This window comes from Limanda limanda, chromosome 17, assembly GCF_963576545.1.
Source record: "Limanda limanda chromosome 17, fLimLim1.1, whole genome shotgun sequence".
Classification (NCBI taxonomy): Eukaryota; Metazoa; Chordata; class Actinopteri; order Pleuronectiformes; family Pleuronectidae; genus Limanda; species Limanda limanda.
Window position 1 is genome coordinate 7,326,971 of NC_083652.1, and position 27,108 is coordinate 7,354,078.

General features: G+C 43.0%; 1 protein-coding gene across 1 annotated transcript in view; it reads left to right on the top strand.

Moving 5' to 3' along the window:
• spop (speckle type BTB/POZ protein) overlaps nt 1–27,108 on the top strand; it is a 93,041-nt gene that overhangs the window by 40,194 nt on the left and 25,739 nt on the right. The window contains exons 2-5 of the mRNA XM_061090091.1: nt 3,106–3,388; nt 4,849–4,970; nt 6,998–7,149; nt 15,939–16,066. Coding sequence (XP_060946074.1) covers nt 3,311–3,388; nt 4,849–4,970; nt 6,998–7,149; nt 15,939–16,066 — 480 coding nt within the window. The 5' untranslated portion in view covers nt 3,106–3,310. The remainder of the gene's footprint in view (nt 1–3,105; nt 3,389–4,848; nt 4,971–6,997; nt 7,150–15,938; nt 16,067–27,108) is intronic.

The following is a 27,108-nucleotide window of genomic DNA, read 5'->3' on the forward strand; positions in this document are numbered from 1 at the left end:
TGTAGCTCATGATGTTGAATGGCTGTTTAAACTTGAGGAAAAATACAGCCTCCGCTATAGTTTAATCAGTATAACAACAGCCCTCATGAATTGCTGCATTGAATCCCAGTAAGAAGTCAACAAGAAAGGCTTCACAATATAGAATCCACTGCAGGGCCTTTGTATGCATATGTATGCAATGTGATAAGCTGTTGTGTGCTTCTTGCTGCATTTGCTGGTGAGGAGATTAAGGCGTTTTCTGCTTATAATTCCTACTTGTTTTGTTCTCTTTCTGTATTGACGTCTCAAAGCTTCGAACCCTCATCATAAATTCCACTACTTTTTAATCCAGCCTATGAGATGCTGATGACATCCAAGTAGCTGCATCAAACACTTCAGCCCTTATCTGAAGTACAGCATATCCATTACCTCCATGGTCGTTTAATTGCCTTTTGGAGGGGAAACACAGTCTTTGCGAATCTCTTCCAGACGTACACTGTGATTTGACAATATTTATTTTCTCTATGCACTGTGCATTATCGCCTTTAAGTAATTTTTCCCATTCACAGTGTCATCAGCTGATTTCTCGTGACAAATGAACTGTCTGAAGACATTTCTAGTGAGGGGGGCCGTTGATTAGCACACATCAACTCAGTCTCTCTGAATCGTTATTGCAGCTTTCCTTCTGCCCCTGTGCTCTTGATGTTTGTCATGAAAAGGATGAAAAAAATAATATCTTCAGCGATACTCTGGTTAAGTGTCATCTGGGTCTATTTAGAAAGCTGTGAGGCTGTTAGCATTGCTGCCAGTGTTGTCATGTTTTCTTAAATTGATTCCCTGTGATTACTAGGCATTCATGGTGCTCTATAAGGGACAATATACAAGAGGAGCACTCAGTAAATTGTGCCTGGAATATGCTGTGAAACAAAGCCCGAATGATGACACATACACACGCACACACCGAGAGAAACACACACACGCTCTCACTCACTCATATAAACTATAATTAATTGCCAGGAAGTCTCAGGTAATTTAAATTGCAAATCAGGGCAGCCTTGTTCTCCCAACTTTTGTGATTAATATTGTATTGTTTTACTGAGCGAAAATGCCACCAGTGTTTTTCATCAGATACAAATAGCACAAAAGAAGAAAAGGGGGGCGCAGAATTGAGAAAGATCAGATCCAGGCGTTATCTCTAAACATTAATTAAGCCATGTCTCGGTCTGGAGCTGTCGAAGTCTCGGTGTCGCCCCTGTCGTCTCCGATCCTTTCGCAAAGACAGAGGTCGCTCTCACTTTATACCTTCCTCTCATTTCTTGCTCCATCTTTTATGCACTCTTGCTCTCATACTCTAATTTCTGACAGGTTTTCACAGGTCCTGAACTTTTCTTTCAATCAGCCACTAATTAAGCACCAAAGTGGATGATTTCTTTGGCTGGAGATTGGAAGGACGTGCAGGTTGAGTGGGAAAAGCCAAATCCTGAGACCTTGTGATGACTTGGGTATGAAATGTCTGGGGAGGAATATGAAAGGAGCAGGGACATGAATCCAGCGGAAATGAGGGATTTAGGTAACAGAGAAATGAAGCTTTGAAACCAAACTTTCACTTGTGCCTTTTTTTAAAAGATTTTCCCATGAGGCTGCTTTTGTTTTAAAGGAAGAAAAATTTGATAAAAATAATGGGGAAGTTTCCCTTTGCCACAAACAGATAGTGAGACATGATATGGCCTTTGCAGTGCCAATCTCAATTGCAGGTTTTCAGAATGAAACTTGAGAATGAAAGTCATGCAGGAAATGTGGTCACCATCTAAATTAGTGTCAGAGTCATGATATATGGCCAGAAACTGGTCTTTTGCTGAAAATCACTATAACTTCAGGCTAATATAGATGCAATCATCATGTCATAATTTTACCCAATGAGTAATTTCCAAAAAAACATATTATTCTTGAATAATGGCTGAAGCTGTCTTTTGTGATGTTGGATCTTTGACTACCAAAATCTATTCAGTCCCTTTGAGTCCAAGTTAAGACATCTTTTCAAGGTGTTGGTAAAATATGTCATTTACAGAGCTCAACACATTTTTGTGAGATCACAGTGACCTCACAATACCCAAGTTTAAAGCGGTTCACTCCTGACCAATACGGCCCCTTTCCATCACGTTGTGTGAGAATCCATCAAGTAGTTCTTGCACAATCCAGCTAGCACGCAGATAAAAACATAACTTCAATGGCGGAGGTAAAAAAACTGTGAAAGACCTTTGCCGACTGTGTGCTTACAAGATCCAAATCTTTTTCAAAACTTTCATTTTCAATTCAGTTTCACTTTGTACCAACTCAAAGGTTGCTGTGATTGTTTACTGTAGCAAAAAGAGTTTTGAAGATGGAGCTTGGCGGCAGCAGAAGGAGAGGAGAATTCTGCTAAAAATAGGTCCCAATGCATCCAGTCAGTCAGACTAAAGGACCATTGACATATGACCACCACATTCTGTGTAGTTAATGTTGATGTTTTTGCCCGAATTTGAAAAACTTCCTAAGATACTGTGTTTATAAAAATGGGACAGATGGACAGACAAAGGTGATGCCACGGCTATCAACAAGAGGCATACAAAAAAAATCAAGGATACGGATGCTTATAAAAAAAACAAAATTTGAAGCTTCCTTAGCCATTGCTGCCTTTTCAAAGAACTGTGTGACCTTGTATTTGTATGAATATAGACTGGCAGCTGGAGATGAAAGTCTTACGTCTTGCCCTTTCACTCAGAGCCAAAGCAGACGGTTGCAGTCTGGAATCAGATGGCTGGCGCAGCACTCTGCTCCTCTCAAAGCAAAACAAAGACGACACCAGGCGCAGATTAAGGAAGGCTTCCCTCACTAAAGCAGAGTGCGTGCCACTGCTGTGCTCTGAATGCTGACACGTCTTTTAAAACAAATGAATTCAGAGCCCTTGCGTTCTACTTGCTGCGATATACCGCTCTATTACCCCATTCAATTAGAAATTACCTTAATGCGCACAAATACAAACACATACACACAACAACGTGCACAAGGTCACACATTTTTTATAGAAATGTGCCACGCGTATGAAGTCACATTTATTTTAATGACTGTATTTCTGTGTCCCTACAGGGTGCCCGTTGCTATTTTGGAGTCTGCTCATCCTGTTGTACTGGATTCATCCTCCTGCAGCTCACAGTACGGATGGTGTTGTTTAAGAGGCGGCCAGCTTGACCTGTTATCGGCCCCCCTCTCCACTACACACCCTGAACCACCTCACCCAACACCTGGCTGGTGCTCTGGCCCCATTCAGGTTCTCTCTGCATCGAGCCTGGCAATGTCCAGAGCACCAAGCCCCCCCTCCCCGGCAGAAATGTCCAGCGGCCCCGTGGCTGAGAGCTGGTGTTACACTCAGGTGAGGAGGGATGCATGACTTCTGGATGTGTGGTGTTAGTGCTTGAATTCCAGTGGTGAAAAATGTTTCATAAAGGGCTGTCATCAGTTCTGTGTAAATAAATGTGTATTTGCTGTTTGATTTAAAAGAGATTTGTATGTTGTTTTACTCAGTGTGGGACAGTTGCTGCATGGAGCGCATAACATTGAGGCCCTGTCTAGACTGCTGCAGATATATATTTTTATATATTACTTTTACTAAAGAAAAACAAAATATATCCTTCTAGACGGGAACACAATTAAGACTTTAAACACTCAAACAAGCGTGGCGATAATGTCTACATCAACAATCCATCAAACACCAGGGAACATTGTGAGTTTCTTCAGTGAACTCATTGACCTTCAGCGCTATACAACCACCATTGTTGTTGTTGTTTCTGCTGCATGCTCGTTACACAGAGCAACAATGGGCATGCGCAAAGTAAGCTGTGATGTCATCGTTTCCCAAACAGTGTTTGACAATCTGCACTTTGGAACGCATTTGTAGAAATCCCACTTGAGGTGACTTAAAACGCCATTTGAGTGGCCCAAAGACAGGAAACGGTTTGTTTTGCAAAATATCCGCATTAACGTGGACAAAGTGTGAAACACCTGAATACGCTTGGGAAGTTATTATTCACGTGCACAGTGCATGTGCCTGCAAGTGTGAACAAAAGGCAGATTGCCTTTACTCTGCAAAATACCAGGATCAAGAAACAACATTGATGAGAAGTAAGAGCAAGCGAGGTGGAACTGTCTGTGTGTCAATAAGTGTTAGCTGCGTTTCGCCTACAACGCAGGTATAGGTGAGTCAAGGCTGATAAGAAGGGTAGGGATGGAACTGACTGTGATCTCAGTTGAGAATTGTTGTATATTTTTGAGTAAAAACTCAAACGTGTTCCTTCACTCTCTTGCTCGGTTTTGGGCATTGCTTCTTGAAATAAGCCAAGTCGAGACAGAAGAGGGTCAATGAAGATGATTGTGATTTGTCAGAAAAACTTGTATTTTATGTGATTTAATTTGCTCATTCCATTGAGCAGCTGAATGGACATTAACCATGTTTGGATTTTTCCAGTTTCTGATTGCATAGAGAAACATGAGCATAATTTTGACATTGCCTACTGTGAAATTGTTTTTGTTTCAGACCTTGCTAGTTCAGATATCACTCCTCTGTTAGGAGCCACGGTAGATAAACTATGTCATTGATGATGTCTATTTTTTCATCTCTGTCCTTGTAAAATTGTTTGTTTTTTTGTGCTGCTACTTTAACAATATCCTTTCTTCTTTCCATTCGTTTGTTGTCTGTGTTTATTTAGATGAAAGGCACTTTTGATGTGTGGTTTTGAAGTCCAGGCTGACCAAACACCACTTACCCATATAGAATAGATAAATATATAAATAAAGAGGTCTGGTCTCAGCCCTTCCTGTGTCCTCTCTGTGCAGATCAAAGTGGTGAAGTTCTCCTACATGTGGACCATCAACAACTTCAGCTTTTGTCGCGAGGAGATGGGCGAGGTCATCAAAAGTTCCACTTTCTCCTCTGGAGCCAACGACAAACTCAAATGGTTAGTCAAAGGCTGGTTAGTGGAGCTGCTGAAATCTATAGAGGAGATCTCTGAGAACTCAAACAGCTCTCTCAAGGCTCATCCAATCGTTGTCTTCATTCAAGAGATAAAGCATTACAGAGTAAATTCATCAACCTCTTTATCATTTTGCTCTAGTGGTATCCTTTGTCCCTTCATTTATTCTAAATCAGCACTGACGTTTACTTACTTGTGTGTTCGAAATAATAAATGAGGTGTCATTGTCATGCCTGAATTTCGACAAATCTGGCGTTCCCTTTTTTTGTCATGTTGCATTAGCCTCAAATACTAGGAGAAATATGTTTAACTTATATATACTAATATGATGAGACATGTTTAAATGCAATTCATAAAGTCAGAGTTATCGTATATTTTCATGAAAATGTCTCTGTATATTTGGGGAATTCTTGACCATGTATTGAATAGACATCGTTGAGGGAGGGTGCAGTGGCACCAGATTTGCCCTGAAATGGAAAAATTACATTAATTCAAGTTCCCCCAGAGCAGATTAAAGCTCTACACTTCTATTTGGCATGCAAACGTGTCTGTTGAGGTAACATTAGCATCTGACTCCGATGCCTCTTGGATGCCTCCAGGAGATATTATATCTTACATCAATACACTCTGGGATTCCCTGAGAAAGATGGATGATGTATTTAGGTAAAGGGACATACAGCTTACTTTGCGTATTGTTCTACCAAAGTGACAAATTAAATCTGAAGACTCTGCATATTGACTGTCTTGGTTGATGCAACTCTTCAGTATCATGTGAAGGTCTAGGGTAGTGCTTGTAAGATAGGGGAGGTTCACATTTTTAAAAAGTATAATCCACGTGTCAAGTTGTCTATGGAAGGCTTATGCCAGACAGCGTGGTGGAATCGAAGCTCTGACCAGCAGGAAAATAGGATTTCAGTTTGCTCTGGACGGAGTTAAGGTGGTTTGCACTGAGCTAATACTTTCTGGATGTGTTCCTGTGGAAGCATATTCAATTGGTAGGAAAGGATAAGAGAATATCTGAAACATGTTAGAGGGTTTACATATCCCTCCTGGTCTGGTAATACCCTCAGCTGGTGGAGCTGGACTTCTACTTCTTCCGCTGTCACTGTGACCTAGACATGAATGGCTGGATAGATGGATGACTGGATTAACGAGGACAATTTCAAATGTTTTGTCTCAAGTGCTTTGGTAGAACCCCAGCTTCCAGATGCTTCTTATGTTAAGTAATTGTCCATATGGGCATGTGCTTCCTTTTACTGTTTTTAAGCTGTATAACAGCATGTGCAACAAACAAACCATATGTTACAAAGACAGTGTGCAAAGCTAGGATTCTTTTGAGGCTGCTCTCTGTAACCACAAAAACACAGTGACTCAGCTGAAGCATTGATGTACTGTAACTGAGCACAGCAAATCTAAGTTATCAAATATATTGTGAGTGTATTGGCTCACTGTATTTGTTTTCAGTTTCATGTTTAGCTAGAAAACTAGTTGCTAACCCCCATTCAGAAATCACTGCGGGCCAAAAAATCAATGTTGTGTCACAGGCTTGGTAACTGTACCATACTGATACTCCAGAACCAGCTTTTTTTTTTTGTATTTCTGAAACAGAGGTGTCCCCTGCCCTCCGTGTACACACTTGAGCTGTGAAATGTTTTCCTTTTGCCAGTTCAGCCTTTTGCCAGATTATTGCTGTTGCTGACAAATATTGGCATGTATTTTGGTTGCTGTGTTTGTGTTAAAAAGACTTTCCTCTTTGTTCCACAGTAATGTACTGCAGCTTTCTATGAAAATCTGTGAAACAAAGTGACTCAATAGAGTATGGCTTTGTTTCCAGCTCTTTTAGCGGAGGTTGTATTTTCATACTCACAATTAGCCTAATTTTCATTTTTATAACAATGTAACCATTGCATACAATTATGAAGAAAAGTGCCTCTAGGCCTCTAGGAACTGAAGCATCAGGTCACCCTTCAGCGTTATCTCTCTTACCAGTCTCTTCCTTTTCTTTCCCTCAGGTGTTTACGTGTAAATCCTAAAGGTCTGGATGAGGAGAGCAAAGACTATCTGTCACTTTACTTGCTCTTAGTCAGCTGCCCAAAGAGTGAGGTGCGCGCCAAGTTTAAGTTTTCTATCCTCAATGCCAAGGGAGAAGAGACCAAAGCCATGGGTAAGTCAGAGCCACCAGGTCAGAACCAATCCCAGGCTTAAAGGGATAGTTCACCCAAAAATTCGAATTCATTCAATATCTACTCACCACTATGCCAAATTGTATGAATCTACAAAACACTTTCAGAATTTCAGGGGTAAACAGTGTTGCAGCCAATTATCCCTTTAACTAACCAAAGTATTTAAAGGTGGGGTAAGTGATTCTCGGGAAGGACTGCTGCTGTTTGAACTCAAGAATGAAACAAATACACCCCTCCCTTTGCGGGTCCTTCAGAAGCTCCACCCTCTACATTCATGCACGTCCATTGCCAAGGCGAACCACTGATCTCAAAATGTTGGAATAACCCACCACAAACATTTGAAAATCAGACAAAACAATACTGAAACAAATGTGAGCAAAAGAGAATGAATGCTAAGAACCTGCCAAACAGAAACAGAGCAACCTCTTCATCTTTCTCATCCCTCGCCACTCTTGGTGGTCCCTCCACAGTTGAAACGGCTCACTGGTGTTTATACGGGTTTTCGCCCATTTGTTCTTCAGTTATCTTCTTTGCATTAGATGTACTGTGTGGTTCTTCAGCTCATAGCATTTTGAGCCCAACTGTGAAGATGATGGGCTGTGAAACGTCCTGTGTCATAGCTGTAGCAGAAAGACATTTCAAGGGTCTAACTGTAGTTGTTACATTATGAAACAGTAATAGCAGTGTACTTTATCCTCTATTTCAGGTTGTCCTCCAATCCTGCAATAATAGAAGGCAGATGAATGATAACATTATCTTGTTTAAGATGTAACTCGTATTTCCACATATTTTATACATTGCGCCAAAGGGGTTTAGTGGATCCTTAGAATACACTGTTAATGACCGTTCCCATGGAAATTGCTTTCTTCTGTTCCATTCCTACTGCCCCTTCACCTTTCCCTTTCCTGTGCATGTGCCCGAATACCCTAGTTGCTGATTTGCTAAATTAGCATTGTGCTATTTGGGTATAGTCCAGCATTCTTTGGTCCTGAAATACAGAGCCAGGGATCTGTGTTTACTCTGGATTTGTTTCCAGCGCAAACACAGAACATACAGCTATAGCAGAGAGTGAGTAAAGAATAGCAGAAAACAAAAAATGCATTGGATCAAAATCACTTACCCCACCTTTAAAGGCCAACGTTCATGTCTACGTTCAGCAGAAAGCTGAGCATATCAAAGTTTGAAAGTTTGAAAATTAAAACTCTTGTCACACCTGAGTCTTTTGGTCGGTGAAATGTTTTAATGTAGGAGGTGGGGAGTGTGTCTAATACGCCAAGTGTGTCTAATAATGTGAAGTATTGATAGCCATATGGGCCTGTGTAATCACTGCCGGTTGGATTCATTTCTGGTAAATATATAATTCAAAGTAGCGTGGGGCAATTTTGATTTTAATTAAAAAAGACCCAACCTTTTTAGAAGTCTTCCTCTGCATCTCTCCTCATTGATGAATTGGAAATGAATGCGCCTCCAATTCCTGCTTTTTTAATTAGGTTATGTTATGGGGAGGAAAAGCAAACTTGTGTGGAATTGAATTAGTGAGGGCCAGATGTGACCGCTTCCTGGTTATCAGGCTTTTTGGCTTCCTCCTCTCTCCCAGTACCCTGCAGCATACTGTACAGGAAGCGTGGAGGAGGGGAAACGGTGCAGGTGGGAGGTGTGGAGAGGGGAGGAAAGGAGAGGTGGGAGGAGGAAGTGTGTTTGAATCGGAGGCATGTGCGGTGAAACTGTGTACAACCCCCTGCGGTGCAGCTTGTGTAGAAAGGGAAATCATTTTTCCTGCTAAGAAACATTCCCCCACGTGAACTTGACACCCCCATCCCCCTGTGTGTGTTTTCCACCCCTCATTTGCTCACTCAGACCTCTCTCTCCTCCATGCCACATCCACAATGTCTTTTTCTTTTATTACCCTTTTTTTCGTCTACAGTCTTCTAATATTGGAACACCACCTCTTAATTCTCAGCAGCAAGCTTGAGAAAACTGAACCTCCCTGCAGTTTAAGTCGTTAAATCTGTCATTTCTGACATTATGCTCGTGGCTATTTGGTATTGTGGAGAGGCTTTTCCTGGGGTATGAGCAATAAACAGACTTCACTCCATGGCCATTTCTTGAGGAACTGATTCCCTAAATGACCGCAGAAATTCCAGAATAAGGGGAATACTGAGTGAAGAGGCTCTCATTTTCCGCTTCTCCTCTCTTTTTGTGTCCCAAGGGGCTTTTGCCGATAAATGGTGTGCTCTATGGTGCACACCCCATCCCATTCTTGCCATATGCCCTCCTCCAATCTTCACACAATCCCCCTAGGGAGACCTGGGCCCTCCACTATGGTGGCCCTGTCACAGGAGAAAATTACCCAGTTGCCAGTATATTTGTGACAGTTTAGTGAGCACTCCATCTAAGAATATGGCAGTAAAGATCACTCTATTGGTTCTGGATCATTTAGAATCCAATTTAATCCAGGCCTCTAGGAAAAAAAGGCCAAATAAAAAACAAAGTGCCTTAATTAAGAAAGCTAGGAGGATGTGGACTGTTTATGTGGCAAGTCCCTTTGGGGACAGTTTTTAATACAATGCATATTAATTCTTTTGTCATTTAAACCAGAATAGTAAGCTAGAACAATGAGTGAGTATTCAGTGTAGAAGGAATATTTTGAAACCGTGAGCACAATGTACTGAAACATAGCAAAGCGACATTGCCTTCACAGGTGCGTGTCAAAATCAAACTGATGGAAATCCTCTGTAATAACCTGAAGTTCTGAATGGCTGAAGTTGGTGTTTGAGGTGTCTGTTTGAATTTCAATCTCTTGAAGCTTTTGGATGAGGCAAACTTTCACTTACAAACCAGTCTCTGTCACTAATGGAGAGGCACTGTTACGCTTGACCCACTCTGACGAAGGTATAAATCTTGATTTTGTTGAGGATTCTGTGCAGTAGTCAAAAGAAGAGGCATAAATACAGTGAGAGATATGAAGGCTGTGCTATGATGGCAGGTCTGGTGACAATACCTGATAAAACACCCCATCTGCATCAGTCAGCCCCGAAGCCCCAACTAGAGAGTGTGTGCGTATTGTGTCTGGATCCTCTGATGGTCCGTATTTGCTAATGGAGATAGATTCAGGCGGCAATAGTACTGGCAGCCCGCCGCCCCCCTCCTCACGACGCCGCACTACCGTACTCTCGGCTCGGCCACATCATTTCTCTCCCTGGCTTAATGTGCTGGTTTTCCTCTGAGGCTGTCGGGTGGGTTGTAACTTGTCTCTTGACACCCCATCCTTCCTTGTCCTTTTGCCAGATAAAACAGCTGCCCCCCTGCAGACTCCTGTTCAGTCAGCTTGGAGGGGAAAGATGGAAAGTTCTCATCCTATGCCGCAAGCTGTTTTGTATTCAAATAGTCTCCTTGTTAAGTCTCCCCTACAGACAATGTTTTTTTCTGTGTTCTAGCCAAAGGCTAAGTGAGCTTATGTGTGTGAGTTGGCCAGAGAGCCTATCTACAGCAGGTATTGGTGCGGGCTGCCTCTCTATTTTGTAGCTGGAGATTCTTTTTTTTTTGGTTTCAGTTAATTGAAGCTCAGGGTGTGAGCTTGTCAGAGTATGCTGGCCCCGGTAACTGATGGAGGTGATCAGGCATTCTGTGTGGGTAAGTGGAGCATGGCTAATAGAGTAGAAGCTATTGGTCAGTCTCTACATAATCAGATGGTATTGACATTGGAAGAAAGAAAGTCAATAGACATGTTTGTGCTGACACTAGCTTATAGAGCTCAATCTTCAATAGGGATTAGATTTTCTCTGAGAGGCTGTGTGTCATGTTTATATGTGTATCCGCCTGCTTTATGCCAGACAGTGTGATCACAGCGTTGACATGGGAATAATTTTTTAACCCTTTGAATGCTGCAATAGAAATGGTCCACCAATGCCGCCATCTGTATTTTTGTTCACTGTGATGTATGGGATGGTTCTTGGAGTATCTTTTAATCTGGAAACTCTGCACAACCTATTCTCAAAGTTGCGGTAGGTCAATAAACCATAACAAATTATAAAGGCACTCGAAGATGTAATATGTAACAACTTTGTTGTAGCAACAGTTTAGAGGTGTGCTGTCACAAGGTAAATCTGTAAACTGGGTATCCCCATTCCAAATAAAGATTCAATTTCTGAGGGTGAGCCTCCTTAAAGGGAACGATAAATGTATAAAGCTATGTCTGGTAAACCCGCCGCTAACACATCCAGTATATCTCAATCACTCCCTGTTTCCACATCCGCACAGTCACTCTTTCTGCGCACTGGTCATTTAACCGCACTTTGCACAAATAGGGCCCAATGTTTTTATTGACTAGTAATTGTGGCTTCAATCAGAGTCAGTGCAGACAGTGTGTCACACTCAAGGCCATTATAGAGGATACACCATGTGGTTAAGTGAAACGATTTATTGCTCATCCAAGAGGCTTCTTCAGCTCAGCTCCCCAGGTCTTGTTCCACATATTGCACGTCGACATTTTTATATGAATTAATATCAGACAAAAATAATTTTTACTAAATAAACCTATGGATATAGAATCATGAAAAAAAAAAAATCTACATTTTATGATGTCCTCCTTTTGTTTTCTTCCTGCAATTTTGGGTCCACTGCACCACAAGTAACCAATTGCTATGATGTCAGCCCAAGCATACAACGTGATGAGGTAGAAGAACATCTTTTTAGTTCGATTCAAGTCGAGTCATGAAAACCACTATTTCACATGACCACTCCGGGGCCTCCCGCATGATTTCTGTTTTCAGAGGGTTAAAGTTAGATCAATATACACTTGTATAGACTGAGTTGTCAACAGCTGCTGGTTGCGCTAATTACCCTTTCAGGTCAATAGTTTGAGAGTCTGGGATATAGATGTGAGGGCGGTCGGTCGGTGGTAGTGAGCTGAGGTGAGTCCAGGGTTCTTTGCTGAACCTGAACGTGTGAAAGATAAGGCCATAAGAGTGACAGACAGGAAGAGAGATGTTGACTCTGGCCGCTGTGTCGGCCGGCTCCCCACACGCCAGCTCTTCTTCTGGTGACCTTCTCGTTCTGTGTGCCAGCCGTGCCCCCGAGCCCTCCATCTGAATATGGATGCCCTGCTCACTTAAACATCCTGGCATTGATTCTGCTCTCCTTCTTTTTCGTCTTCTATACGTCTTAAGCTCATCTTCTTCCCCACCTTCTTCATCACCTTCAGTCTTATTTTGGCAGGGTGAGAAACTTTGCTGCTCACGGCTTGGAAACTAGTAAGTGCAGTGAGGTAAAAACTTGTAAATCATCTCTCTCATTTAATTAAAAGTGTCTATACATATCTTCAATATAAGTGTGATTTTTCACACGGATATTTAATGTCTTCCCATATGTTAATGAGATCTATATGATCTCAACACATCTTAAATTTAACACAGTCTCCTATTTATGGTGGATAATCTTTCTATAATACCAGTATTTTTCATCACTCACTTTTTTCCCCATTGGATATTTCCTCCATCACTGTCCAGCTCTTTTTTGTTTTATGGCAGAGTGGCTGCACAGCCGCCACCTTGGCGAGTGCACAGAAAGAGTGGACGCCAGCAATTTGACCTGCAGTTGATTCTCTGCCAGTGCAAGTTTCTGATGCCCCACTGGAGATGGCAGCATGACATTAGCTGAGCTCAGCACACACACGGGGACACACACACGGGCACACACACACACAAACTTCATAATCAAAAGTATGTGCTGTAGAAGTCGCACCTCTCTTCCCCACCCCCCCCCCGAGTCTACAGGGTTATTCTTCCAGCGTACACTCTTCTCTTTCTCTTTCCATCGTCCATCTACTCTTTCTTTACCTCTCCTCAAACTAGAGTTTATCTCCATATATTGAGAAATCTTTGGAGTGTCTTTTCTGAAACAGTGAAACTCCCTTTCTGTCACACATAGAGGCAGAACAATGAATTAAGTAGGGAGCTTTTAAAATCACAGTGCTTGGATTTGTAATTTTTTTCTGCACTTTGCTTGAATGCAGGATTATGCGAGTGCGTGTGTGTGTTTGCGTGGTGATTCCTCTTAGCGTCTTCGCGAACACAGTCTGTAGAGGCAGGGGATTACAGCGACGGACCCCCTGCATGAGCAGTCATGGGAATAACTGCATATGCACTGTACTCCTCCACCAATCCCTTCTTTGGCTGCCTGCTCCCTCGGATCTAAGCAGAGGATTTGACACAGGATCTTAGCATTGACACTTCATCTTAGTACTTCCCACTGTGATCTGTCAGCAGATCTCCTGTTGGGATCTGTACGCAAGAGCAGCCTGAAGAGAAGTCTGTTTGAACTGCTGGGCCTAAACACACAATGCTGTGCACACGCTGCAGATGTGTGGATGTGGGGTCGATGACCTCTTGGTATGTGGTGACTGTGTAGCTTATCGTCAGCTCTGTCTACTTTAAACAGGAGTCTCCTACCACTTTGTGCCTCATGCCTCTCGTTTTTCATCATCTAGTATTAACACGTGAAATGAATGTAGGTTGTGGATGGATATTCTGTAAGTCATGTGCAAGTTCAACAAAATAGTCTTGAAGCTCATCAGCTAACTGATAAAAGCTTTAAAAAGGGATGGGTGTAGTTAGTTAAATTGGGGGTTTTGGTTGTTTAGTATGTACATACAGGAACATGTTCTACAACAGGGCTCACTAATAGACGGACTGCAGTCCGGTTCCCGACCCAGACGGGTCCCATCTTGACACAGATCTATAACAGATCAATCAATGTGAATTATAAAATTTTGAAAGAGCGTTGGTATTTCACAGTTTATTTACGCCACTGGTTTAGCAGGCCAGAAATCTCAAACAGACCAATTGCGTCCGTTGTGAATCCTGATGTGACGCCACTCAGCCAAATCAAAACAGGATTCACAACGTGAATTCTAATGAGCAGTGATTCAGAGTGAGATACACACGCCAGCGTGAGATGAGTGGAGGAAGAATAGACATTGATAAGTAAGCCAGCTTAAAGAAAGAAAAATTACCCCACATGGTCAACTTTGAATGGAGAAATGTAGACGGCAAAATAAGAGTGTTTACTTAAGACTGGACAGACTCTTACAGTTTGGTTGAGACTGTGAAGTGAAAATTAATTAACAAGGGGAAGAAACTGGGGGATTTAGTTTAAACTTTTAATTTGTTTTTCTTTAGTAAGAATATGTTCACTTTTAAAAAAGCGTTCTGTTTTTAAGTTTTTTTACTTGACATGAGAACAGAGCGTTTCTAGCGTTTTATTTTACTTTAAACGAGTTAACAGTCAGTTATTTATTATGATATTTCCCAACCTTTTCTTCAGGACATTTTCTCAATCTGGATTTCTCTGAATTTTAATAGACCTCCCCACCTCTAGACATTTGCTCAAAATTTCTTGTTTTTTCTCATAGCATGTTGGTCTTATATTCCATTCTATATTCCAGTTTCAGAATTTATATTTCACTTCATAATATTTCATGTATCTACGAAGATGATAACATGTGCATTAAAATAATCCTCACGTACAGTTTGAATTGGATCTCTTGCCAGATACATCACTCCACTATCCCTCCTAATACTCATATCCCTCTCAATAAGCTGCCTGTTGGCTTTCTGGTGGAACACAGGTGCAAATTCTCATTTGCATATACGGAGTTGATAAACTGGATGTAGACTGGCCACACGTTGCTTTTACTCCCAGTCAGAATAGTCCGATGAGAATCAATGAAGCTATTTTTGCGTCGGGATCTTCAGTGAAATTGCTCCCAGATTGTGATTCAGCTCAGTGTCAACACCATCGAGTGCATATTAATGTTCTGTGAATACCACGTTCTTGGAAAGATTACGATGCTGCTAAAGAAAGGAAAATAATTGAAGAAAGGAAAATGTTTCTGCTTGTTCTGTTGTGCAGGTTTCATTATTACTGTCGTCTGGTGGCGAGACATGTCTACCCTGATAGAAATGGATGATGTCTCCAGACACAGAAAGCGTCTGTGTCACCGGAGCTCGGCTCAACTGAGCACATTCAGAAATCCCAGAGCAGTGTCCATGGAAGCATTATCTTCTCATTAACGAAATAGCAAATGATGTAATTTCTCTAAAGAATGGTGTTACATCCCTCCAACAGAGCTCCAGTTACTTGCTGGAATTATGTGTCAGTGCTGTGTTTCCCCTCTATTGGCAATTAGCTTTAATTTGCTGTGATCTCTGTGGCAGTCATAGCCCGTAGCCGTTGTCTTTGGACCTTGCATCGCGAGCATTTGTGACTGTTAGGTGACTGGAGATAGCTGTGACCGCCCCCACACTGTGACTATTGTACACACAAGAACTCCGGCACCTTTCCTGTGTCTTTGTAGTGCAACTGAGTGTTACAGAATCCTTCCTGCCACTGTCAGAGATAATTGGCACTCCATAAACACATGATAATTGGACTGCTTTGATCCCTGCAATTTCTCACTTCTTGGCCAAAGAGGCACAGCGGTTCTGTCTCATGTTTACCACGAGTCTTTATGTGGCAGCGAGAGGATGGAGAGAGTGAAAGAGGGAGAGAGAGATTCTGTTTTCTTCTGAAGTGTTAAAAGCTCCCTGCAGGCAATACTTCCTGCACCCAGCCTCTTTCGCCATTGTTCCTCCGCTGCTTATGGCCATGACTCAAAACAAACTTTCCCTTTTTTCGCGGACGCATTCATTACCACGTGCAGAGTTTAATGACACTGTGAAAGTCCCCAAATAATCTTGTTTCACCTTTTTTTGTGTGTCTTCTTTCGCAGAGAGCCAGCGGGCCTACCGTTTTGTCCAGGGGAAGGACTGGGGTTTCAAGAAGTTCATCAGGAGGGACTTCCTGCTGGACGAGGCCAACGGTCTGCTGCCCGATGACAAACTGACTCTGTTCTGTGAGGTAAGCGTCGAGACTGTTCACCTGAAACGTATATCGCCCCCTGTCTGCGTTTATAAGCCTTAAATCTTTTCCCCGGAGAAATTCAGAGAACAGGCTGCACAGTCAAAAGTGATAATCCTGATTATATTGCTGGATCAAAATTATTATTCATAAGGTGAGGTGCCTCGACATTGCAGACAAATACAGACATCTATGAATAACCGTTCAAATGAAAATTGAAGTCGGATCACTCTGATGGCGGATCGTGTTTACATTTTGAGAACTGTTTAGATTACCCCAGAATACATAATTTTAATAATAATGAATGCTGTTGAAATATCTAAATTTCTTGTTTGTAGTTGTGCTTTTGCCTTGAAGTGATCACAACTGTAATTCCTGTTTCACTCATCCTTTTATTCAACACTCCCGCTCACAGTATGTCCCGGTTAGTGAATAATGTATGTTTTTATTGGTACTACATAGCCTCTGGGTTTAGATCTCTCTCTCTCCCTCTCTCATTGCTAACATACAAGCTGATTGTCATGCAGCCTGCATGGTGGCTTGGCTCCGATTCCTCTGATCCAAAGCTGGCTGCTGCTCCTCATCGAAAATTCCCTTGTTGTTTTTCAGCTGTAACACAGGGGGCAGCAGAGGTCAACTGTCCTCTCTCTCTCTGTCTCTCTCTGGCTCCCCTCTGCCCCTCAAAGCGAGTCAGGGAGCAGAGAAGAGGTTAAACTTTCTGGATATGTTAATGCCTTAGTTGTAATGCATGCACCCATAAATGTTTAAAAAGCATGGCAGTGGCTGTTTAAAACAATTCTAATTAACCCTGCGGGTATGGAGGAGAGCATGTCTTGAAGTTTTTCCTTTTTGTAGTGGAGCAATGTGCAAGTCTGTTTAAAGTGTTTCCAAACTGGGCTTATTGACAGAGGGGTAGGAGGGGTAGCACTGCTTCTCCAGAGTCGTGTGGGATGGCGGAGTAGAGGCGTGTGTGTGTACGTGTGTGTGTGTACGTGTGAGTGTGTGTGTGTGTGTGTGTGTGTATCTTATGCATGCATAGTGTGTGTTTCTGCAGGCGTGTCTCTTTGGGACGTAATTTTGAGGATGAGGTTGTCTGCTGGAGAGAATGAGCTGGAAGAGAGAGAAATTAGTTTCCTTGCCGAGTCTCTCATCCACTCTCCTGAAGGGGGTGGGGTTGCTGGTTCAACTCCTTAGTGGCTACTTCCTCCCCCCCGTATATAATATCAGCTGCACTGTCATTAGCCAGCCCTGCTGATGAACAAGGCAAAGCAAACCTGATTCATATAGCACGTTCTATACACAAGCAAAAACATAATCAATGTGGTTAATATAAAAATCACAACAGACAAAAACGAAATTAGATAATTAAAAGATTGAGAATATTTTCTGTGTTTGAAAGTAGTTAGGTGCTGTGGTCAAAGTTTACTAAACAGTGCATATGGAGTAATGTATTTTTTTTAATTCAGGAAACCGAACGGCACCAAATGACCTGCAAGGTCATATTGTTAAAACGAGTCAGAGATGTGAAAAATAAACACACTGCTTGAAATCAATTTAAAAAACATACTGGCAGGCAAGGTGTTATAGAAAATGCTATGTGCAAAAAATGATGAGATTGCCAATAGTGAGGTCTTGTTGCGTTTTCCACGAACACGTGGGCAGGACGGTTGGCAAAGTTTGCGAATTGGAAGGGGTGCGGCAGGCGGATGCCGGTAAGAAAGTGTGGACTGGGTGTTTGAATCTCTTCTCTTGGTCTTTTTCCATGTAAAAGTGAAGCCCGGTGTTTACCGTCAAGGACCTGGCTCTGCTCTCGTCCAGATGGTCCTGTCCTGCATCTGAGAGAACCCCGTTGCCCCAGAGCCCAGCTCTCTCTCTTCTTCCCTCTCTTACTTCCTCCACTTTCCCTTTTTCCTCTCCATCTTATCTCTCATTCAAACCCAGTCTCCTCCTCCTCCTCCTCTTTTCCCTTTTCCTTTTATCTCTCGCTACCTCCAACTTTGAGCATCCCAGTTTCCTACTTTTTTCCCCCCTCCCTTCACCTCTCTCTCATGTCCCTTATCTCCCCCTTCTGCTCGGCCTCTCTTCGTTTTCCTCGTACCTCTTTGCCCTCTTTCGTCACCCGTCTTTATTCCGAGAGTGTCAAAGAGGCGAAAAGGCTGTGAGGAGAGGCCAGATCACTGTGAGAGGGGGAATACCAGCGCAACCTCTCCTCCTGACCCTTGGTCCCGGTACTCTGTTCAGTTACCTCTGGAGACATTACTAATTCAAATTTAGCGCAGGGAATCTGGCTATATGTCATGTCAGAGAGGGCCTGAACAACACCAGCTGCCACTCCGTCTCTCTCTTTGTATCTCTCTTTGTCTCCATTTCTCTTTCTCTCTCTGTCGCTGCCAAAGCGCTGTAGACACCTGCAGGTATTTAATGAGGCGATAGCTAACATTAAAGGTACTGCGCTTGCTGTCAAAAGAGGGCATGAGGGACGGCGAAAGATAAAGAAGAAGGGGAAGGAAACGCAGTAGGAGGAGTTCGAAGCAAAGGCCCTTTCCCGCAAAAGTGTGCACGCTGGGTGGCATAGAGCAGAGGGGGTGAAGAACAGACAAAGAAGATATAGTAAAGATTATACAGGATGAAAAACAAAAGGGCAAGATGGTTTGGATTTGATTCTGTCAGTGGATGTATTCATGTGGATGTGGACGTTTTTACCCTTTTTTCTCATTCCTCCTCTAATGAGACACTCCTCTCTCTCTCTCTCTCTCTCTCTCTCTCTCTCTTCACCTCACACCTCTCGTTCCCTGTCAGCGCCGCAGGTAACCGTTTGCTTTCTAGCGGTTTCCTGCTCGAGGTAATGCAGGGGCTGTGGAAGTTTTCCATACCAGCCCCACACATCGAGACCCATATGGCTCCTGGAAAATCTCACCAACTTTTTTGCTGTCATGATTCGCCAACCTGCAGACAGCCGTGTTGACTGACACTGTGAAGGTTAGCTCTCTGGAAGCCTGGTTTGATTGAATAGAGGGAAAAGAAGGGGTTGTTTTGGAAGGAAGAAGTTTATGGTGAAACTTGTGTGTCAGTCATGTTAAATTGGCTGGTGAGAAGCAGAGGAACACAGTGGTCCACCTTTAGTCCCGCAGAAGTCGAGTCAGAGAGTTACAGCTGCTGGACACAACTAGTTTGTTTTACAGAGGAGAACCTCTCCTCCCCTCCATTCTGCTGTGGCTTCAGGAGCCACATGTAGGATGAGCACTGATCCTCCCTGTATCCATCCTGCTGACACAACACAGGGTTATTACTCTACTTAGCCATCTTAAGTCTCACCTTATCTGTCTTTATGTCAGCTGAGGATACCATCAAAAATGTCCGAAAACAAATTCCAGAAAGTGTGACAGAAATTCAGCCTGAAGTTGATGTTCAAAATGTGCTGGTTTTTGAGCCAGCAACGTAGGCTCCAGACTAGACTAGACTAGAGCGCCCTGAACATGACTCTGAACATGAAAGGTCAGATTCAAGTTAATTCAAGTTCTGCAAAGTTAAATCACTTTTAGTGTGTGGTAAGGGGAGCTCCTATCCCCCATGGAAAACACCTCATGAAGCTTTTGAAAAACCTCATTAGTTGTCCGGCCAATATTCAGCATCATTGAGATGACCTGTGATATTGCGATGCCTCAAATTTGTATAATGCACGCCTGGCAGCTAGTCTAGCACGCCCCCTAACAAAGCCATGTGGAGAGAAAGCAGAAGCCAACATTTACACTGGGTGAAAGCAGTTGACCAATCAAAACAGAGTGGGCCAGCTGGCCAATCAGAACAGACTGGGTTTCATCCGGAGGGAGGCCAGAGACAGGAGCTAAAAACAAGTGTTTCAGGCAGAGGCTGAGAAGAGTAGCTGCAGCAATAGAAAGTGTGAGGAACCTGATGTGCTTTCTGAACATTGGAGCACGTGAACCTCTTCAAGTAATAAACCAGATTAAAATCATCAACCTGAATATGAACATAATGTGTCTCCTGGTGGCCATAACCTACAACTCCCTTCTTTTTGTGCCAATTCAAATCCAGTGACACAAACCTCCTTCTATTCTTCTCGTTACTGTGACTCACAATATTTAGTCATGTGTGGTTTTATGTGATGAACATGGCTAGATTGTCATGCAATATATAATTTGAAAGCAGAATTTATTTATAAACCCCGAGTTCCAAATAATTCATCACAACTACTTATTACAGGAAGAGGGAGGAATAATGATATAAAATTGTAAAATACAGCACATGGCATGCTTGGCGTATGACATATGTTAGCTTAACAGAGGACACAAGGACACAATCATAACCTTCATAACTGTGTGCCTTAAATGGAAATATTGTTCAACTACAGGGATAATTAGACTATAGTAACTGTCGGTGTGAGGTAGAAAAAGAGGCTAAAAGCATGGTTCAGCTGCATGTTTCGCTAGTATTCATGTGTAGGGTTATTAGCAGTCATGCAGGTTTATGCACCAGTGTGAAACACAAAAGGGTGACGAGTGCATGAAGGATCAGTCCCTGCATGTGGAGGCTGGAAGATGAGCCAGTGTTTTTCTCCTGATTGATTTATCTTCTGCACATACTCTATCTTTGATGCAATTCACTGTAATGCATTGCGACTCATGTCTTGGCCACTGCTCGCCGGTCGGAGGTCTTTTCTTAAAGGCTCCTCCACCGTGTCCCTCCTGGGGAGTGGTGGCGGCAGGAGAATAAATGAGTGGGGTGCTGATGTTCAGCTGTTTCCTCCTCTTCCTCATAGTGTTAGTGCGGCTTGCCTCTCCTGTCGGTGGGTAAGCACTTTGCTGGGTGACAGCACCCATCCTTCACAGGGCCCTGCCATATGCTGTGCTGCTGTCAGAGGAGACGACTGCAGATGCTCCAGCTGCTCCCTCCCTGCACAGACACACACACACACACACACACACACACACACACACACACACACACACACACACACACACACACACACACACACACACACACACACACACTCACACACGCGCCGAGAAAAAGGATTGATTGAGGGAGAAAGGATGCACATAGAGGTTTGGATTTTTCGGAGGAAGGCAGAGACAATCCCTCATTTGTGGGAAATGAGGTAAAATATATTTATATAATTCTGATAGTCCACAACAGAAAATGGAGCAAAAGTGAAAGAGGAAAAATCTGGCAGATCCTCTAAAAGGGAAGTGTTGATCTAAGTCAAGGGGATGGAAATAAAAACCCTGATTGAGTTCGAGATACAGGAATAGAATGCGCAAAGAGAGTGAAAGCTTCATCCTCCTCTTGCAGGGGGATTTTCAATATGATCGCTTTTTGGCACCTGTTTTTTGAGGCATAACGGATCCTTTAATTTGCCGTGTCTTCACAACACTTCTGCACCAAACACCACATCCACAGGTCTTTTATATCCCATCAAAAGCGCTTTCCTACTCCCAGAGTAAGACCATAGGAATGAAAGAAAACGGGCAACTTTTCCTGCTTGTTCATTCATTTATTTATTTATTTTGTTTGTCCAGACGTTTCCCTCAAGCACTGTAGTTCAGACCTCAGAGTCTGTGATTCCTCCAGCAGAGAAAACAAACTACTTAGAAAGAGACCCAAATGGTTGGGTCCCTTTGCACTGATGCTCATGCACTGCCAGGGGTAATACTGAATGTGTGTGTGTGTGTGTGTGTGTGTGTGTGTGTGTGTGTGTGTGTGTGTGTGTGTGTGTGTGTGTGTGTGTGTGTGTGTGTGTGTGTGTGTGTGTGTGTGTGTGTGTGTGTGTGTGTGTGTGTGTGTGTGTGTGTGTGTGTGTGTGTGTGTGTGTGTGTAAAGCCTACGTTAAAAAGCCTGTGCCCTGCAATGTGCACAGAACAGGGTTGGCCAAACACAGAACACTTGGCTGTGAGTTGGGGCACCGGCCACATCGCTTGTTCAGTAGCTTGACTTCAAATCATGCATGAAATATGCCTCTGTCTGTACTGATTCACCCAGGTTCCTCTGTGGCAATAGTAAGCCCATTTGCCTTTCCATGGGCTGAGCCAATGAGATTTAAACCTTCAGGTCCTTCCACACAGCAGATGAAATGACCACTGTAACACATGAACAGGCACATACAGTGTGGTGATTATGTGAAGGAAGATTCAATTTGAATAAAGAACAGTGGCTGCCTTCTTAAAGTTTCCAGCTCTCAGCAAAAAGTATCGAGTCTCATCAAGTTGTTTGAAGTTATAACCTTTAAGACTTTAGTGCCGGTTGATTTAGTGTCACCGTTGGTCTTTGATGGTGACAGCAAGTGTGGTTTGATATGACAGGTTAAGTCAAGAAGTCCATCAAGGACATGTTATGATACAACAAATAAATCATTTAGGTTATCAGACCACTCCCCTTTTTTACTTTCTTTAACATTGAAATATACGGTATTTCCAACATTTTCACCTCTGCTTTTGCGGTGGTATGCACTCTAGTTTCTTTCCTGTTTTTTACTATTTTCTTGATTTAATGAATATGGTATGAAACATAGTGATTGACAGCTGAGAGTGACCCATGATTGGTTGAGCAAAGTCTGGCTCCAAAATAATGTCAAAGGTGCAAGATGATCGTATCTGAGCACAACAGTGCAGAGGAAATTGAGATGCTTTATATACAGTCCTGACAACAACACACTCGTTTGGCCTTGGTGGAGATTTTGCATTTACCAAGTGCCTTTGTAGTTTTGTCTTTTGTTGTGGTGATCACTTTGCAGTTTATCGTATTTGATTTGTTGTGGGCTGTTAAGTGACGCGCTGTTCTTTGCCTGCTAGTGTCTACAGCTGCTCAGACTAACGACCCAAAAGGTTAGTGCTAATATTTTTCCTTTTTTCTCTAAACAAACCAGAAATACAAAACCAATTATCTTTTGAGCACCAAAGAAAAGACCGAAGACAGCAAAAATAAGAGCTTCTAATATTCTCTTTAAAGGTTGAATGAGAAGGTTGAATAACAATAATTATTCATTTAAAAGAATAGTCTGTAATGAAAAAAGGTTTTTTACTCTCATCTTCTTGTGAATGAAATTATTTATTTATTGACTTTAACAGCTTTCGGATATGGGGTCTGTGTTCGTTTAACGATGTCAGGACTATATCAGTTTCTGTTATTATTCTCAGTTTTAGCCGGTTCAGTGACCTGTTGTAGCTGCCGGAGGGCTGCTCACTCCGATGCATGTATCAGAACTTCTCCTAACTAAAATATTCTGTAATAGCTCTGAACGTTTTCTCGATTTTTCATGAGCAACGAATAAGGAAGGGGAGAAGTGTTTACTTCAAGTATTTGTTTCTGATGTAGTCCTGCGACTCAGTAAACATCTCCTTTATGCTGTTTCTCTTTGACCTCTGAAAGACACTTTCAAACAGGCCTCTTCACAAGTCCTTTGTTGTGCAAACAGGAAAATAGTCTCTCACCAATGATGAAATAAAACCAGGCCTGGACTTTATCTTAAACCAGTCCATGTGTTTCTTCATCTCTGTTTCCAGTTACACTCTTATAACCTCACACATATAACTGTTAAACAATTAAAAATGCTCGGTATTAACAATGAAGCATAGAGCATTGTGCTGTGGTGCTTTTACAGCAGCATGGCATGTTTTACAAATTGCATTTTTCTTTACTAATAGTCCATCTCACTTGAAAACCTGAAGAGTCATCAAACATTTAATTTGTACCAATTCAGTGGAATGTGTTGCTCTCTAAAAGACAAGATAATCCTTCATTGATCCACATGGGGGAAATACGCCTATTACTGCAATCTAGGTACAGAATATATACAGGTAAAAAGAATAGAAATACATTAATTATAAACTAGACCTACTGTATATGAGAACAACAGACTCCATAATCTATGACTTGCACACAACTCATGTAAGACTTAGAAAGAGAAATCAATCCTAACATCATAAAAAACAATAACTCTGCATAGGGCTGATAATAATAATTTTATATAACTATATTGGATTTTACAACATCACAAATTGTTTCTGGTGCACAATTTTTTTTAATCTGGGTAATTACATTGTGAACTTACGATCCAGGCCAGGCAAATGAGAGCGATGCTGTTGCAGTGATCTGTCTGATGTTAAACTTAGAGTAAAGGAGTAAAAGAACATAGTGTCAACAACAAAGTGGAACCCACCTCCTTTCACCTGAGAAACACTGCCCTGTGCAGCCATTTTCAACACAACGGAATAATGACAAATTCATGCCTATTTGTAGATTGAATTATAATGCAATGTCCTTTTTACTGCTCCTGCAAAAAAGTAGTTTATGACGACTCTGCAGCTCGACTTTTATCCAAGACCAAGAAGAGAGAGCACATACCTCCTGTCTTAGCTGAAGTGCCCTGTTTCTTTTTGAATTGATTTTAAGGCCCTTTTCATTATAGACAAAGCTCTTAATGGCACAGTACCCTCATACATCTCTGACCTTTTAATATCCAGAAAAGCCATGAGATGTTCCAAAGCTGGTATTTTGATCGGGACCAAAGCACTCCACAAAAAAACAGGGAAGCTGCTTTTATTATGTATACGCCAACACTGTAGAATGCCCTGCCTGTTCGTATTTCAAACATACAGGAACCTCTGTGAACAGCCTAAAAAAAACTTCAAATATACCTCTACTTGGAGGTTTTAGGTAACACATATTTAATTAGTTTTAGCCAAGGTCATATGACAGTTGACCTGCTACTGTGACAGCCAAAATTTAATTTTGAATTGAGAGATTGTTCGTAATTTCACCAGAGCAGGTAAGTGTAAGCTATACTGGACTTGCTTTGGGTTGTGTTTTGTTGTCGTTGTCAACCTTTCCTCAGCTTCTTTAATTGACTTTGTGTTGTAGACACACAGCTGAAATGTGTTAAGCGAACAATCTATCGCTGTTATTTATATACCTCGGAAAAAATAATAGGGCTCGACACAATGGTGTGTTTGCTTGTTTTTCTGTGTGTAAGAGAGATGGAGCTCTAAAGAGAAAAGCAACCTCGTGGCCACTTCTGAAGCTACATCAAACAATTACGTTTTCATTTGAAAATGGTGTTTTCAAACTAAAGCAATCTCTGTCCACACAAGCGTTTCATCTATTAGTTTAAATCCTCTTCCTTACAAACACATCTGAAAACGCACACATGACCCCTCACGTACATTGGGCATTCGCCTGCGATACTTGAAACTCTGAGGCGACGAAGGAAACGAGGGTCCCGAGCAGGCGTCCTGGTCAGGCTGAGGAAACGTGAGAACCGGCCTCCTCTACCAAGCATTCTTCTGGCTAATGTTCAGTCCCTGGATAACAAGCTGGATGAACTTCGTAGCAGGATGGCTTTTCAACGGGACATCAAGTTTTGGTGTTGGTTTTCACGAAGAGACTTGGCTTGACTCATCGATCCCGGACTCCGCCATTGTTCCCGAGGGGGTCTCCATTCACCGCCAGGACCGGACAACTAACTCGGGGAACAGCAAGGGAGGAGGTGTCTGCTTCATGGTGAACAATCTGTGGTGCTCGCATGTGGAGATTATTTCTTGGGGCTGTTCTCCGGACCTGGAGCACCTCATGATCAGATGCCGGCCTTATTACATCCCGCGGGAGTTTACATCGGTCATCATAACAGCTGTGTACATTCCACCAACCTGGCGCTGGACGAGCTGCATGCGGTTATCGACAGGACAGAGACATCACGGCCCGAGGCTGCGTTTATTGTGGTCGGGGATTTTAACAACGCCAAGATGTGGAAATTCCTGCCGAGATACTACCAGCACATCAGCTGTCCGACGCGGCGCAAACACGCTGGACCATGTTTACACTCCCTTCCGGGGTGCGTATAAGGCCCTCCCCCGCCCCCCATTCGGCAAATCGGATCACATTTCAGTTCTGCTGGTGCCTTCCTATAGGCAGAAACTCAAGCGTGACAGACCGGTGACTCGGACCATTCAGCGGTGGACCGACCAATCAGACTCGTCTCTTCAGGACTGCTTCAGCACGACGGAGTGGTGCGTGTTCCAGGATGATGACATCAACACGTACACGGACGCGGTCATCTGCTACATCAGCAAATGCATCGATGATGTCGTACCCAGGATTTCTGTACGAACATTTCCAAACCAGAAGCCCTGGATTAATTGTGACGTCCATGCTAAACTAAAAGCAAGGACCGTTGCCTGCACCTCAGGGGATCTGGAGGAAAACAGGAAGTCCAGGTACGCGCTCTTAGCAGTGCTGAGAGACTCTACAGGGAGAAAGTGGAGTCCCACTACAAGGGCTCCAACACAAGAAACATGTGGGCCGGACTGAGAACCATCACAGACTACAAAGCTAAGACCAGCAGTGCTGATGTAGTGTCTGCATCTCTCCCAGAGGAGCTGATCACTTTTTACGCCCGCTTTGAGAGCAGCCCTTGGCTGTGGAGATCGAAGAGGCCCAGGAGGACCGCTGCCCCCCCGTCATATCCAGGGCAGACGTGTGGAGATCTCTCAACCGGATCAACACACGCAAGGCACCTGGACCTGATGGCATCCCTGGTCGAGCTCTCAAGGTGTGTGCAGATCAGCTGGCAGATGTGTTCACAGACATCTTCAACATGTCTCTGCTCCAGTCTGTAGTCCCCGCATGTTTCAAGAAGACCATCATTGTCCCTGTTCCCAAGAAAACTAAAACCCTCTGCCTGAATGACTACCGCCCAGTAGCACTTACTTCCATTATAATGAAGTGCTTTGAGCAGCTGGTCCAACCCTTCATCACCTCCTCCCTCCCTGACACTCTGGACCCTCTGTAGTTTGCCTACAGGCCAAATAGGTCGACTGCAGATGCCATCTCCCTCACCCTCCACACTGCCCTCTCCCACCTGGACCAAAGGGACACATATGTGAGAATGCTGTTCGTCGACTACAGTTCAGCATTCAACACCATTGTGCCCCTGAAGCTCGTCACCAAGCTCAGAGACCTTGGGCTCAACATCGCCCTCTGTGAGTGGATACTGAACTTTCTGACGGGCAGGCCACAGGCGGTGCGGATCG